The following is a 17,151-nucleotide window of genomic DNA, read 5'->3' on the forward strand; positions in this document are numbered from 1 at the left end:
AGCATGTGCTAGGCTGGGTTTGATTCCCAGCTCCTGGTTTGCAGGGGTGGAGGTGGGTAGGGGAGAGGCTCGAACAAAAGGTAGGGTTATCTGTAGAGTATTTTCAAGGCACATTAGCGTTGAGGTCTGATTTCCCCTTTGAGATCCTGACCCGTGTGGACAAAGCTTCAGAAACTGTTGTTAGGCATTCCAGAGCTGATCGGAGAAAGGCTTGCAAACATCTTGGCCAAGGGTACACACCAGCCAGTGAGACGCTATCATTCATTCACTCTCTCCTCACAGCTGGGCTCCCCAAGGGCAAGCTAGCTAGCTCATAACCTGATTAATTAGCATCCTCCATCATACTGATTGAAATGTATCTTTTTTAAGGCACAAATATGCCAGCCACTTTTGGACATTTGGCCGGAGGGTATGATGGCCAATATTATGGATATCTTTGGAGTGAAGTCTTTTCCATGGACATGTTTTACAGCTGTTTTAAAAAAGAAGGGATCATGAATCCAGAGGTATAGTATGGCTTTTTTACCCCCTTGTGTTAATGGTGTGGTCACTCTCTCTCCTTTAGCTTCAAGTGTAAAATACTTACAACAGCTAGAGTAGGAGACAGAGCAGCAGCAGCTTTTAACTTCAAGGCCTGGCATCTTCTCAAATCATCATACATCATTAAGTTTCAGTGTACAAGTGATTAACTCTTAATTCTACAGGTTAAAGAAAAAAACCTACTGCGCTTTCTCGCTTATTAACATTCCAGTATATTGCATAATTAAAAATTCAAAGCCTTGTTTATGCACTTGAGAGTTTATAGCTACTAGTTTTGACATGTGCCGTGCAGTGTTTCTGTTTTATAAGAGGTTGAGAAAGAAAGGTAAACTTCTTCCTGATGTAAATAGCCTCTGTGTTCTGATAGTCTTTACGGCTTTCTTTGTACAGATTCTGTGGGAGGCACCCTCTCTCTGTGGCCGGTGTACTCCACCTCCTGCACAGTCTGTAACCTAAGTGCCTCTGGGTAATTGAAGCTGCTTCATTAGTCTGCGCCGTTCCTTCCCATGCACAGGGAGGTGACCACCTGCCAGGTGGCTGCCGCCAAGCCTTGCTGTTACAGACCCCAGCCTCCCTGCTCATCCAAGACTCGACTGTCAGTTATGTCTAAGGCTGGTCTATTTCCAGCGTGTTTCCAAGTTCTGTTTGGTTCAGAAATTAGAACAAATTGCCCAAATCAAACTCTCAATCCTTATTTCAATCAGCCAACTTGTTCTTTGGGCTTTTGTTTCTAGACTCGGTAGTGCCTCTCTGCATACATATTGAAATATGTATTTTAGGCGCCCGTTTCCTCCCTGTTTCTCCCTCCAGAAAATACCTCCAGGCTAACCATACTATTTATTGTTAATTCCAAGCATTTCTCCTCCCATCCCACCTCGCCCAGCGGCTCTCTTTAAACTTCCATCTATGACCCTATCACCCAGCCAACAGTCTGACTCTGACTCTTATTTAATATTCTAACTTCTGCATGACTTCCAGCATGTGTTGAGCTCTTATTCCCCCACCTTCCCATGTTGAGATGGTGCCCTCCCCAGGGTCCTCTGGAGAAGATAGTATGAGTCCATTTACTTGCCCCTCCGTTGAGGGATGCTGGCTAGCCTGAATGGTCATTCAGTGTTCTTCTCCCCCATTCTCTTTATTGATTTCTTTCAGTCCCTGTCCCCACCCCCAGCCTCTCAGTAAATTCACCTTTTCCTCTCTTCCCTGTTATCCCATCCCCAAGTCTAACTATCTAATGCAAGGAGGCGTCAAACTCATGAACCTCCTGCCTCATCTTCCTTGGCTTTGGGGATTACAGGCATGTATTTCTGTACCCAGTCCAAGTTTCCCCTTTGTTAGGAAAGTTGAGCCGGGAATGTGGCTCAGAAGTAAAGGGGTGTTCTCTTAGCTCTGCCCACCTTTACCCATTTATTCTTTCTGTGCCTTCCATTTTAAATATATGTCTTGCTTATATTTAAATGACAGCACACACCTGGAATCCCAGCATTTGGGAGGTAGAGGCAGGAGGATCAGGAGTTTAAGGTCATCTTTGGCTACATAACAAGTTCAAGATTAGTCTGAGCCTCATGAGACCTTGTTTCAAAACAAAGTATGCTTTTTAAAAAAAAAAAAACTCTGTGCCTCTTAAAAACCATACTGTTCTTTAAAAGATCCCACTTAAAAGGCCACTCAGGGGGCTGAAAAGGTGGCTCAGTGGTTAAGAGCATATGTTGCTCTTATAGAGGACCCAGGTTTGATTCCCAGCACATACTTAATGGTTCATAACCATCTGTAACTCCGGTTCCAGGGACTCCAACACCCTTTTCTGACTTCTGCAAGCCCCAGGCCTGCATGTGCTCCACTACACATCCGTGCAAACAGGCAAAGCACTCACACACATAAATAGTCTAAAACAGATGAACTCTTCTAGATTATCCAACCAGAGTGACCCCCTTCCATCTTACTAACAAAACTGTGAACTTGGGCAGGTGGGAAAGGCTTTGATAAACTTTGGCTCATGTCTGGATTGTTTGGAATAACTATTACATAAAATGAAAATACTCTTTTTTTTTTTTGGTTTTTTGAGACAGGGTTTCTCTGTAGCTTTGGAGCCTGTCCTTGACTAGCTCTGTAAACCAGGCTGGCCTCGAACTCACAGAGATCCGCCTGTCTCTGCCTCCCGATTGCTGGGATTAAAGGCATGCGCCACCACCGCCTGGCAGAAAATATTCTTTGTAAAGGATTTTACACAATATTTTTAAAATGTGGTTAGGACAAAAGCACACCAAAATGCTGATGATGTGGGGCGGTGAGATTTTTGAAGGACTCAGGTGACATTTCTCTTCTTTTCATGGAACTGTTCCTTGTAACATGAATTGCTAAATGGTCTTATTAATAAAAAAAAAAAAAAAAAGAACTCGGAGCCAGATATTGGGGTGAAAAGCAATTTGTGTTACAGTTTCTCACTTTATATAGTTCATGGATTGGTGTAGACCTCAGAACACAATAGGTTGTTGGGGGATGTTTGGGGAAAGGTTTTCAGTGTTTTTAAGACAGTTTTGCTATGTAACCCCAGCTGGCCTCAAACTAATAGCAATTCTCCTGCCTCAGCTTCCTGAGTGCTGGGGTTACAAGTGTGCACCACCAAGCCCAGCAGAAAGTGTTTCAAGGAGAGGAAAGGTAGGCTGGGGAAGGTCCGAGTGTGACCCCCTTCTGGCTGCTGTTGCTTGGGAGGCTTCCTGGTGTGAGCATACACTCCCTGAGTTGAGCCCGCATCTGCAATTCCACTCATCTGGCTACATCTCAGCCCCTGCACTCTTCCAGCTGTCAAAGCGGCAGCCACGTTGGAGATCCCAGTGGACCTCAGACTGCTTGCACATCCTGCAGAAGCAACCCTGCCATCAGGTCTCCCTGTGCTTCGTCTCAGGCTCTGTAGTTTGGCAGGCAGCCAGGCTGCTCTTCATTAGGCGAAGACAGGAGTGAACTTGGAGAAGAAAGATCCCAACGAGGGGGAGCTGCTCCCTTGGTGTTAGAAAGGCCGTCCAGCTCCACTGTGTTTGTGGACGCTGTGGCGGAATGCGGTGGTAGTCTACTCCTTGTGAAAGGAGGCTGATTTGAATTTAACCTTCCCACATCTTTTCCCTTTCCTTTCCAATGCTGTGAAGAACCCCATCATCCATCACGGCCCTGCTATCACAAACCTGGCTCCAGAAGCCAAGGAGAGGCCCCCACACCCACCCACCCTCGCACGCCTCACTGTGTGTGCACATTCTAGAACCCACTTTTCCAACAGTCATTTGATTCCCCCCGGTATTGAGTGCTGTTTGTTTTTGTAGGGTTGCTTTGCTTTGTTTTTGTTTTACAAATATTTACTCTAGCACCTGACTTACAGAATACAAATATTTATCAAAAATTAAAAATTCTTGGCACGATAATCCTGTCCTGTGAAAAAGCTCCCATTGTTCCTACAACTGTGCAAAGATAAACAGAAAGAGAAGCACTGTTCTTCAGCACAGTGGACCAGGCTCTGCTTGTTTTGTGTGTGAACTCAGTCTTCCCATTGCCAGCTCTGCAGAAGGTGACCTTACCTGGGCTGTGTTGCCTTCAGTTCACACAGAGATGCTGGTTACGTAAGCAGAGTAACAATAGGAATTTTTATAGTAGAAAGCAATGCTCTGCTTGGTCTGAAGTCATGGGAACCATCCATCACGGGCTGTCGGATAAACTCTGTTGGCTCAAGGCCTCACACTCCCCAACGTGTTTGCAGCATTTTGAGAAGGTAGCAGGAGGTGTGAGGACTCAGCCCAAGCTCTGGAGAGGCTGGGTCAAGAGACCACATTGGTCACACTCTACAGAAGCACATGTCCAGGCTTTCTCTGCTGTCCTGTCCTACAAAGCCCAGGCAGGGTCTGCCCTGAGCACTGTTTCATACCCTGGTGAGCAGAGCAGTAGAGGGCATGCTGCTCACTGGGAGACCAGACATGGGAGGTCAAAGGTCAGCCTGCAGCCTTCCGAACACCAAACAGCAGCGGTGACTGTTCATGGTACAGTCGTCTCCTGCTCTGGGACCTCTCTCCAAGTGTTAGAGTTGGCCACTGTCCTGTCACAGACCCCAGCTCTGCTACCCATGTTTTTTTCTCTGTAGTTCTTCGTATTATTCTTTCTAATAAGTAAACATCATATTTGAGCTACTTAATTTGCTTATTAAGTTGTCCCTAACTCAGGCTTGGGAGGTGGTTCAGTTGGTAAAAATCTTTGCCTTGCAAGCGTGGGGACATGTGTTGGCATTTCCAGCACCTGCATAAAAGCCAGGCACAGGAACCCACACCTGGAACCCACCACTGAAGACAAAGGCAGATGGATCTATAAAACTCACTGGCCAGGCAATCTAGCTAAGCGAGTGAGTTCCAGGGTTAGTGAGAAACCTGCTTCAAGTACTAAGGAAGATAGAGAGGCACTGATGAAGACATCCAACACTGACCTCCAACTTACACACGTGCAACACACACACACACACACACACACACACACACACACACACGTACACACACGTGGGCTCTCACATTCATGCTTTCATATACACGTACATACGTACAGAAACATATAACATGCACACACATGCAAACCATCTCACTTCTACCCTCATACACATGTACACATAGAGGAGAACACCACACACACACACACACACACACACACACACACACATCTGTAAAGTCTGTTGTAGTAGAACGGGGAGAAGCCGTCTCGCCAGATGTGACTTCTCTGGCCCTGACAGCTGTCTTAATGACGGTGGGAGAGCTGCTTGGGTTAATGCCCCTCAGCCGGCTCTGGTTCTCCTCCAGGACGTCTTCAAGTTCACTAAATGTCATTTCAAAATCCAGCCCCTAATCACAGGGTTGAAAAAATGGAAGCATTTTAACTAGGGCCATCTTTTTTAATAAGGCAACTTCATTGTGGGAAAGTTTCCTAAGAGGTAATACGGACATTGGACTCAAAGGCTGTTTATATTGTTCAGCCAGAATTGTCTGTCTTTCTTTGAGAGAAATTTCTAAGCTTTGTTTCTTGCATCAGAAGGAGAAGCATAAGCAGGTGTTGCTTCAGAAAGAAATACTGAAAGAACAAGACTGTCTGATTTAACTATTGGCTTTCAGTCTGGGGAGTCACAGGAAGACCTTACATGCATTCAGTAACATACACGGAAACAGGAAGACTTCCGTTTGAATTGGAAAAGGATTGCTTTCGGAGAATTTAATGATTAAGAATGCCAGGACCCTTAGAACAGGATCTTAGGCTCAGTCCTGCCATAATTCTCAATAAGGGAGAAGGTGGAGTTTTTCCTCCTGGGTCTCCCTCACTAACAGATCTACTTCTCTCCCTCTGGCTCATCCGCACTCCTGTGCGGCCACAGATTTTTGTTAAATCCGACCCTTTAGCAGCCTTGATTCACCTGATAGAAGAGACAAAGGAAAGAGATGGGATTGGTTTTTTTTGTTTGTTTGTTTTGTTTCCTGAGACTGACTGTGCGCATCCTAGGACAGCCTTCCAGGAGCTGGGGTTACAGCCATGTGCCTCTGTGCTCAGCAGATTTCTTCTCAAATATTTGCAAGCACAGACTCCCAAGTCTTGAATCCCAGCCAATTCAGACAGTCGTTCTTTTGTCTTTGGGAGGAGTCTAGGAATTGAGCCTAGGACCTCCTATGTGCTAGGTAAGCGCTCCACCGCTGGACTGTGGGGCTATACCACCAAGCTGGCTTACACTAAGTTGCCCAGTCTAACCTTGACACTCAATTTTATAGCCCAGGAAGGCCTTGAAATTGTGATCCCCTGCCTCAGCCTCCAAAGAACTGGGATTGAGTGCCTGGGCCACTGGGCCTGGCTTTCTTTTGTCTTTTTTTTTTTTTTTTATGGTCTTCATTGTGTTTCCACTGGAGCCTTAATACCTGATATTTCGTTTTTTGAGACAGGTCTCCCTATATAGCCCAGGCTAGCCTCTATGAGACTCTCCATCTCCCCTACCTCAGCCTCCCAGTTACTGGGATTACAGGTGTGGACCACCACGCCCAGTGCCTAATTATGTAGTTCTTATCTCTCTTTCTAGGTCAGAAGACTCTCTCTCTCTCTCTCTCTCTCTCTCTCTCTCTCTCTCTCTCTCTCTCTCTCTCTCTCGTAAAAGAGATTGTTTTACTCACCTTTGCATCTCCTCTACCCTAAAGTTGTAGGTATCTTGGACCTTGCTCTTGGTTCCGCCCTTTAAAACACACTGCTCCCAGTACATGTTCCTCCCTGGCCCGGCATTCTGCATTCCTTCTCTGTCTTTATGAGTGGGGGGGTGGTGGTGTGAGGTTTCCAGCCGACCTCTTCAGGTTCTGCCCACCTCTCCTTCCTAGCTCCTGACCCCCAGCCCTGGCCCTCCTCACTCCCAGCTTGCCTCTTGTCACAGGCATTGTGGTTTTCTCTCTCAGACACACACACACACACACACACACACACACACACACACACATCACCTCACCCTCAGAAAACACAAAGCTGTGCCACAGGCAGAGCACCGGGGGCTGTGAAAGATCTCAAAGTCCACTTTGCAGATGTCCTCCCCTGTCCTGGGCAGGGCACGCACCCTCCTGCACACTGGAGAGCCATGAGGAAGCTACTGTGTGTGCTGTCTCCAGGACACAGAGCAGGTGGGAGCCAGTCCACTCTCCTCCCCATGTTCTCATTACCATAGATGACGAGCATCCTGCAGAGTATAATTACATTTGCCATGAAAATACTGCCTCAGAAGGTTTGTATTCTTGCATAAAAGGAGGGCCTCCTCTCTCTCTAATATCCTCCCTCACTGAGAGTGGAGGTGAAGTCTCATGAGCTTCCTTCCAGCCTTGCTAGAAGACAGAAGTGATGTTCAGGAAATGTCAAAGCAAGAATGCAGATATTTCCCTGAATACAGATAAGTGAATGCCCTTAGGGGTGTGGGGGAGGCAGGGATTAGAGTTACCAATCCCACCGAGTCTAATAGCCTGACAAATGTAAGGACGGCTTATTCCCATTTTACAGATAAGGAAGCCATGGCCAAGAATTGTGTGGCTCATGTAGAAAGCTGAAGTTTAGGCCTGGGCCTGACTCCAGAGCTCCTAGCCTTGCCTCAGAAATCCTCAGGGTTAGAAAAGGCTTGCACAATGCCGAAGCACAATTGTACGTGCCGCTCTTGGAGTATGCTAAACCTCAGTGGAGACTGATTGATTTCCCTTCACAGGAGAGCCGATAGGATCTGACTCTGTGCAGTCTCCCAGATGCCTTAGAGTTTCTCTTCCTGCCTCCTGACAGTTCAGGTTTCTTTACTGTGTAAACACATTGAATGGCTGAAGGCCAACATTCCTTCCCCCTGTGGCGGATTCAACCGACCCACGCTGCTTCTCCACAGCCTCGCTTAGCTGCTGGGTTTTTGGTGGTGGTAGTGGTGGTGGTTTGGGTTTTTGTTGTTTTTGTGTTTTAACAAAAGCTAGATCCTATTACCAAAGTGACTCTTAAACTCTTCTCAAAGCTTCATTGCAAGGGAAATGGAACTATTAAAAGACCATTGCTTTATAATTGAGGAAATTGAATCAGCTTGTTTGGAGGCAGGAGCAGAGGAGGGCCGAGCTGTCCCGAGCCCTGTGTTCTGAGACTAAACAGTGCCCTGCTCTGACGTGGCCCTGCCGGCAGCAGGCTGCAGCAGCTCCTCACCTCACTGCACACGTCCCCAGGTCCCCAGCGCCGCCTCTGCCTTCCCGCTGAACTTGCCTACCGGATTCACAGCAGCTGCTGGAGAGCCTTGTCACGTGTTAGATCGTGCGCTAGAGCTTAACGTCTTGTTCTTTTTTGTTGTTGTTGTTGTTCTTTTTCTGTAACATTTGAAGTATAAATGCCTTCGTTTTTTGTTTGTTTTGTTGTTGTTGTTGTTGTTGTTGTTGTTGTTAAGGCTGTCCTGAAACATGCTGTGTAGAGCAAGCTGGCTTCAAACTCAGATGTCTGTCTGCCTGATTGTGCTAGGGTCAAAGGAATAGTATCTATAAGATGCAGAGCTTAAAAATGGAGTGTCTGTGAAAAAATACTAATTATTACCAGGTGTATGTGTGTGTGTGGGAGGGGGACACACCTGTAATCTCAGTGCTTGGTAGGCTGAGGCAGGAGCTAAGAGTTGGAGACCAGGTTACACTGTATAGTTCCTGTCTCAAAAATAATAATAATAATAATAATAACAATAATGGGCAGTTGGAGATGTAGGTCAGGTGGGTAAATGCTTGTCTAGCATTTGATCTGATCCCAGGAACTGCATAAGCCAGGCGTAGTGCTAATGCTTGTCATCTCAAGATTCGCTATTATCGAGGTTGGGTGATAGATGCCTGAGGATTCATTATACTGTTCTCTCTACTATTAATATCTATTTTGTTTTCCTTAATACAAGCTTTTAAATATTTTCGTAATTCTATAAAACCAACTTCTGTTGTCTGTGCTGTTTCCACACTCTTACGCCCAAAGAGAACATTTTCCTTCTCCACACACCAGTCTGAAACTGTGGTCAGACTGCAACATGATGGGCAGTGGGGGAGGGGTCTCACGAATCCTAAAGGTCTTATAATAAAAACTCGGAGCCAGATATTGGGGTAACTGCTGAAAGATCAGAGAGACAAAGGAACAAGCGACTAGAGAAACTTCTCACTGCTACCGAATCCTCAGGCCAGAAGCAGGGCGAGATCCTGTCTCCACAAATCCTCAGACTGAATGCCTCTGAGTCCTCAGCCAAAAAGCTTCTAGTTCCTGTCTCCTCACGCCTTATATGCCTTTCTCCACCCAGCCATATCACTTCCTTCCTGGTACTGGGATTACCAGCCTGTGTGCTTCCCAAATACTGGTAACAAAGGCATGAGATCTCAAGTGCTGGGATTAAAGGTCTGTGTCACCACTGCCTGGCTCTGTTTCTCTCCTAAACTGAATCAATCTCTTGTAGTCCAGAGTGGCTTTGAACTCAACAGAGATCCAGATGGATCTCTGCCTCCTGAGTGCTAGGGTTAAAAGTGTGTGCCACCACTGCCTGGCCTCTACGTTTAATCTATATGGCTTGTTCTGATCTTCAGGTAAATTTTATTAGGGTACACAGTATATCACCACAGGAAAGGGAGTGTGTGTGTGTGTGTGTGTGTGTGTGTGTGTGTGTGTGTGTGTGTGTGTACTAGGAGCTCTGCTGTGCTTCCAGGAATGATGGAGCCTATGACAAGAACAGCCAGTCATATTTCAGAATGTTGATTGTTGTTAGAATGGTGATATTCCTGTAGACCATGTAAGAAAAAAAATTTTAATTGTTAGTGTTTTCTTCTCTGTATCAAAATGACACAAACGAAACCAAGCTCCGAGTCCTCATTAGCAGAGTTACCAAGAAGTTCAACAGCAGTGGCCGACAGACTTGTCTTTCTTTCTTCCCTTTTTTTTTTTTTTTTTGGTTTTTCGAGACAGGGTTTCTCTGCGTAGCTTTGCGCCTTTTCCTGGAACTCACTTGGTAGCCCAGGCTGGCTGGCCTCGAACTCACAGAGATCCGCCTGCCTCTGCCTCCCGAGTGCTGGGATTAAAGGCGTGCGCTACCACCGCCCGGCTTTGTTTGTTTTTTTAAGACAGGGTTTCTCTGTGCAGCCCTGGCTGTCCTGAAACTCACTCTGTAGACCAGGTTGGCCTCTCTCTCACAGAAATCTGCCTGCCTCTGTCTCCTGAGTGATGAATGCTGGGATTAAAGGCTTACCCCACCACTGCCCAGCCAGACTCTTTTCTGAAGATGCTTACAGATAAAGCAACAAGATTGCTATGTTCCTTCTTGGTGTCATGCTAGCCCATTTTCATACACCCCTAATCATCATCATGCTCCAGGCCCTGGATCTATGCATTCAGTAGCAACATAGAGTGTAGCAGGAGGATTTCTCTGGTCCTGCCTTCTACCCCAACACCAAACCTCCCCCCAGGACTTGCAGCTGCTTATAATCATTCAGAGGCTTAATATTATTTATAACTGCTTGGCCATTAACTCAGGCCTATTACTGACTAGCTCTTACACTTAAATTAACCCATAATTCTTATCTATGTTTAGCCACGTGGTTTGGTACCTTTTCTCAGTTCTGCCTTGTCATCTTGCTTCCTCTGTGTCTGGCTGGTGACTCCTGACTCAGCCTTCCTCTTCCCAGAATTCTCCTCATCTGCTTGCCCTGCCTATACTTCCTGTCTGGCTACTGGCCAATCAGTGTTTTATTTATCAACCAATCGGAGCAACACATATTCACAGCGTACAGAAAGATATCCCATAGCACTTCCCTTTTATGTCTAATCAAAAAGAAAGATTTTAACTTTAACATAGTAAAATTACATATAACAAAACAGTTATCAAGCAAGAATTACAGTTATAATATCTAGTCTATTTGTATTTGGCAAAATTAAAGAAAACATTCTATTTATCCTATATTTATGAGTCTAAAGTTTCATATCTAATTTATCTTTTATCATAACCAAGGAAAATTATAATATCTAATCTTCAACTACATCAGAGACCCCAGAAGAATATAATATTACTTAAGTAAACAGGAATGCATTGTAAGCAACTTCCAAAATTCTGGAAATGACAGAGACAGTTGCCTGCCTGGACAGTCATCCAGAGTTCCTCTGTAATGTTGGGGCATCCATCTTCAGCCTATAGACCTTGAGTTTCTCAGTTGCTTCTCCCTTTGTTCTGCAGAATGTCTTGAAAGTCTCCTCTGCAAAGCAGGAACCTGAAGGACCATCTCGACTTGTTTTGGCAAAATTCAGTGGTCATTTTCCTATGGTCCTGTATGGCCAGTTGATAGAACAGTTTGTCAGTCAGTCCAGGCAAGAACAGTTTCTTTCCCAAGTGGCTATTTTTGCCAAGAAGATAAACTCCATGTGGAGAGTCTTCGATGCCCATCTTTCTCTTTGAAGTCAATCAGTGCTGCCAGGAACAGACGTGTCTCACTGTCCAGAAAGTCTTAAGTTTTTAAAATATTTTAAATGCCATATTCTGTAGGTCTTTGAAGTGTTTGAAGATTACCTACCTAATTGAAATATATCTATGTATACCTAGAAAACTTAACTAACAACCTAGAAAACTTAACTAACATGGCTATAAGTTTGATTATCATAGATGACTAATAATCTGCATTTCTTAATTACACATTACAATTTCAAATGAGCTGCACAAACATAATGCCTTAAACAAGAGTAGAAATAATACATATAGTATAACAAAATTAACTTTAAATTTGTAATAAACTAAAATCTATAGCAATTTTAAACGTTGTTGCTCTTTAAAAGTAAACTCAAGCCGGGCGGTGGTGGCGCACGCCTTTAATCCCAGCACTTGGGAGGCAGAGCCAGGTGGATCTCTGTGAGTTCAAGGCCAGCCAGGACTACCAAGTGAGTCCCAGGAAAGGCGCAAAGCTACACAGAGAAACCCTGTCTCGAAAAAACAAAAAAAACAAACAAAAAAAAAAAAAAAAGTAAACTCAATAATCTACCCTTTCATCTGATCGTATCTATATCAATAGAGCTTTGGAATACCCAAAATGGATCTGATGCAGCTTTGCTATAAATGTAAAACAAAACAAACAACAAAAGCCAGTGGGTTTTGAGTACTTACAGAAATGACAAAACTCAGTGATGTGTACAAACTTCACGTGTTGAAGTGATAACATAGGTTACATGGAGCTCAAGTGTCTGTCCTACCTCATCCTCCCCAGTGGCGAGGAATACAGGTGCACACCACTGTGCCTTGTCTGTAGTGTTTATGCAAATGAGGCTGGAGGTAGAGCTCAGTTGGTAGAGTACTTGCTTGGCCTACACAGGGCCTGGGTCAACCCCCAGCACCATAGAAACTGGGAATAGTGCCTGGTGCCTGTAATCCATGCACTTAGGAGGTAAAGACAGAAGGATCAGAGGGCCATCCATGGTCATCCCTGGCTGCATAGCAAGTTGAGGCCAACCTGAGACCCAAAAATACTAATTTCACGTTGTAAACATTTCTATATGTTGTTGATAGGAAATTTCAATGTAAATATGTGCTTCATAATTGTATTGGTCTTGCTACCTGAGCATTTAGCAAATGCTAAGTTTAATTGCTTATCCCTAACTGGAATTCAGACTATGAAATATGAGCTTGTGTCAGCCATATCCAGCTCAGTACACTGGGCTGCATGCGGCTGAGAACAGCTGTGAATATATATGATAACCCAAACAGAATCATCAACCTACCTAAAATGTCTTGAGGTGTGTTTTGTTTTGTTTTGTTTGTTTCCTGGTAATACCATTGCAGGGTTCTCAGGCTTTGTAAGCTTTGTAAATGTAGCAGCCTGTCACAGTGTTAAAAGATTGGACACGTCAGCTAGATTAATGGTTCTCAACCTGTGGGTCGAAACCCCTTTTGGGTCAAATGACCCTTTCACAGGGGTCATCTAAGACCATCAGAAAACACAGAACTCAGATATTTACATTATGATTCATAACAATAGCAAAATTACAGTTATGAAGTAGCAAAGGAAAAAAATTTTTTTTTGCTTTTGTTTTTCTGAGACAGGGTTTCTCTGTATAACCTTAGAGCCAGTCCTGGAACTCGCTCTGTAGCCCAGGCTGGCCTCACACTCACAGAGATCCACCTGCCTCTGCCTCCCAAGCGCTGGGATTAAAGGCGAGCGCCACCACGGCCTGGCCTAAACAAAAGTAATTTTATGGTTGGGGGTCACCACAACATGAGGGTCACAGGATTAGGAAGGTTAATAAACACTGCGAAGTGACTTGTAAGTTACAAGTGATTCCTGTTTATGCACAAAAGACAACCTCAGAGTGTCCGTCTGACTGTTGTTGTTTCATGGCTCTGGCAGGACTTTAGGTAGGTTTGCCTCTGTCACGCTGAGCACGTTTCACTTCTTACAGAGTAAGTCTCCTATGGCTGCAGCAAGTAGGACTTTGTTCTCAGTCAAAGCTGAAGCTGCTTTCTCTCTGCAATTCTCTAATTCTTCCCTTACCCAAAAAGATTATTGGTCCTGTTGACCAAATCACATAAGTATAAACACGAGTGGTGGCTGTTTGTTTTATATGTGCATCTGGAATTAGGACTCACTGACTTCATTACCAGGACAATGGAAGGATGTGACAGGAACCTAAAGATGCCGGTGTGCTGCTGAGTAGCGGCTATTTCTTCCCACATGTCTGTGTTTCTGTAAATAAAAGCAGAGGAACTGTGCTCTGTTTTAAAATCCAGACTTCTATCCCCAAAGACTTGTGCGACACCAGTTCTGACCCCTCAGAAATGCTTGTCACTTGAAGAAGGTGGGTTGGGTCTCTTTGTGGGGGTTTTGTTGTGTTTTTTCATGACCTCTTATAGAAATAACTGAAGCCGGTTGGAGAGATGGCTTAGAGGTTAAGAGCACTGGCTGTTTCTTCCAGAGGTCCTGAGTTCAATTCCCAGCAACCACATGATGGCTCACAACCATCTGTAATGAAACCTGGTGCCCTCTTCCAGCCTGCAGGGATGCAGGCAGAACACTGTATGCATAATAAATAAATATTAAAAAAAAAAGAAAGAAAGAAAAAAGAAATACCTGAAGCCATTCAACGGTGACCATGCTGCGGCTGTGAAGCCCACACAGCCAGTTAGCCTCTGGACCCTCGCTCTGCTAACCTTTCCAGACACTGACCAGCAGGCACAGCCAACTGTGCTCCTTTTGGTGTGCCTGCTCGCCTGTGCTGTGGGCTCCCACCTGAGGCTGAGGCTGCAAATCCCTTCACTGCAGGAAGGAGGGATCGGGCTGCCTGGTCAGCAGAAGAGAATGTCTAGACCCAGTAAAGCCGAAGCCCCTTTTTCTTCACCCTCACCCCTTCTCCTTTATGCCTGGGGATTTGGAGGATTGCTACGCCCGTGAGTTATTAGGCATGATGTTTTCTTTTATTAGGTTGGAATGAAATACAGAAACCTAATCCTGAAACCTGGGGGATCTCTGGACGGCATGGACATGCTCCAGAATTTCTTGCAACGCGAGCCAAACCAAAAAGCATTCCTAATGAGTCGAGGCCTGAATGCTTCATAGACCGGGGATCCTGGGAGCCATCCATGTCTGGAGGACAAATCAACAGCACCATGTGTTGCTGGCCTGGAGACTGAAGGGAGTTTTACAAATGAAAACTTAGATTTCTATTGATTTGCTTTTGTTTTTTAATTTTGAAAATTATACAGATGTAAATGAAATTATAAATACTGTGACCTAAGAAAAGACCCACTAAAAATAATTGTACTATAAAATTTCATAAAAATGGATTTGATTTCTTTTGATAAAAGTTTCATATGAATGTAATTTGATTTTTTTACTATTATAATCTAGATAATATAATGTAAGAGGGCTAAGAATTTTTTAATTGAATCACAAACATGATATAATTTGATCCTTCTTATATCTTGAAGTTTTATACTTGAGATTTCTGGATTGGTAAATGAATCATCACTTTCTGTCTGGTAAATATTTTCTCAGAGCCCTGCGTCACCTTTGACCCTCTGCCTCACAGCTGAGCGTCACTTGGCCTTTGACTGCATGTCTCAAGGCCAGTGGAATATGCCTCAGTAATAACGTTCATCTTTGGTACAGTGGGCTTTGATTCTCGGCTTTCTATCACACTTAATTATGTTTCTCCACTAAGATTTGGGTTTTTGCTTTTTTTTTGTTTTTTAAGATTTGGGGGGTTTTTTTCTTTCTAAAGTTCAATTAGATACTTTTTTTTTTTAAATTTAGTTTTAACTGGCCTAATGTGTGTTACAAGTTCTGTGTCCTGCACTAGAAGCCCAGTTCCACTTCCGCATGAAAGATGTCAAGTCTCAGCGTGCCGTCACGAGTGAGAAGAGGAGAGAACCTCCAGACGTCTTCTGGATTCTAGTGTTTCTTTTAGTTTTACCATGTGTTTGTGTCTTTTTATTTTGCTTTTCTTTTGTTTGTTTGTTTGAGATAACATCTCACGTGGAGCCAGATTAGCCTGGAACTCATGGTAATTCCCCTGCCTCAGCCCCCACATTCAGCTCAGTTCTCATGTTTCTGACAGTGGATTGTGACTTGGCCTCTCTTATTGAACACCTCCCTGGAAGCAGTAGGTAGACATGTCAGAGTGCGGTCAGATGCTGAGGCGGGAGCTAAGAATTGTCACAACTCCAGAAGTGGAGGGTTGGAATGGTGCACTTGAGAACAGTGGCTCCCTGGTGTTACGTGGGCAGGTAGCTGTGGGGAAAGGCTCTTGAGTAGCCTGCTTCGTAAGGTGGACCTGCAGATCTCTAACTCTTTTTACTGGGGCCTACATTTCCAATTCAGCAGCAGACTAGTGAGCTCACACCATTTATTTTAGCTCCGGGAGTCTACTCCAAAAGGAAACCCAAGTAGGATACTGAGAAGGAAAAGGAAATGAACTGTGAATGCACTCTGCAGGGTCTGACTTCTTAACACAGACGTGAGGAATGACTCTGCCCACTGCGGATAAAACTAGAACCCTTCTGTTCTCTAGAGCAGGTGGACTTTGTGTTAAATAGAATGCTATGTTATGTAATAAAGGTACACATGGCAGGGCGTGCCAAGGCCTGGCACACAGAAAGCAAGCCCTGTTTCTGTGGATTGGGTTGGGTTTTGTGCTGGGCATCCAACCTCTAGCTTCTTCACCCTTGCCAGGCAAGTGCTCTGCTCTCCCCAGCTGTTTTCATGGTGATCTTAGAAATCTCTGGAAGCTTCTCCTATCTCTGCCCACCCCCATCCCCATCCCCAAGTTATGTTTTCCACTTTCAGACAAGAAAAAAGAAATCTCTCTTCAGCTTTTTCTATTATGGCCCAGTGTGTCTCCTTCAGAACAACTTTATCGTAAATCTTATTTCACTTGGAAAAGCTAACAGTGTGTAAAAGACTGCACACAATAAAGTTACATCATTGTCCACAAAAACAAGCTCACATTTCTTTTGTGTTTTAACATTAAAACTTGTGTTTACACGAGAAAAAAGACAGTGTCTCAGCCACCCACCCATCCAGTGTTGTGCTCCCGGGCAGATGCCACCACACTCCACTCAAGATTTTTATTTGGTTGGATTTTCCAGGATGTTCTGTTTCCTCATAAACACAGGTTCAGCACACTTGTTCAGCCATGTTCTTCCTGTGTTCTCTAACCGATGCCTTTACCACCTGCTGTTTCCTGCTACCCAGAGACCGGCCGAAATCTCTTCCCAGTGTCCCATACCCAGCAGACATTGCCCCAGGTTCAGTGACAGCCTGTCTCAAAATAAGTGGAGAGACCTTAGAGGAAGATACCCACTCTTGATCTCTGGCCTCTGCACGCACACTGGCACACACAAATGTGTGTGAATGTGCGTGAATGTGTACACGGTGCATGTGGCGTACACAAACAGGAAAAGCATGCTCTGGCTTTCCTCACACTGCCAGCAGACCACGTACAGTGGAAGTGTCATACTCATCTGAGGTTAGCCGGCCTTGGTCAGAGCTGCTCCTCCGTGGAAGCTGACATAATTGTTAACCCTGATACTCAACTTGACTGGTTCAAGAACCCCTCGTAGACTAAGGGGCGTCTCTA

At 44.7% G+C, this 17,151-nt stretch overlaps 1 protein-coding gene across 1 annotated transcript in view; it reads left to right on the forward strand.

The window, feature by feature from the left end:
* Positions 1-16,512, forward strand: part of Nln (neurolysin) — a 106,417-nt gene extending 89,905 nt beyond the window's left edge. The window contains exons 12-13 of the mRNA XM_006982738.4: positions 370-506; positions 14,496-16,512. Coding sequence (XP_006982800.1) covers positions 370-506; positions 14,496-14,630 — 272 coding nt within the window. The 3' untranslated portion in view covers positions 14,631-16,512. The remainder of the gene's footprint in view (positions 1-369; positions 507-14,495) is intronic.
* The last annotated feature ends 639 nt before the right edge of the window (positions 16,513-17,151 follow it).

The sequence above is a fragment of the Peromyscus maniculatus genome, chromosome 15 (genome assembly GCF_049852395.1).
Source record: "Peromyscus maniculatus bairdii isolate BWxNUB_F1_BW_parent chromosome 15, HU_Pman_BW_mat_3.1, whole genome shotgun sequence".
In the NCBI taxonomy this organism is placed as follows: Eukaryota; Metazoa; Chordata; class Mammalia; order Rodentia; family Cricetidae; genus Peromyscus; species Peromyscus maniculatus.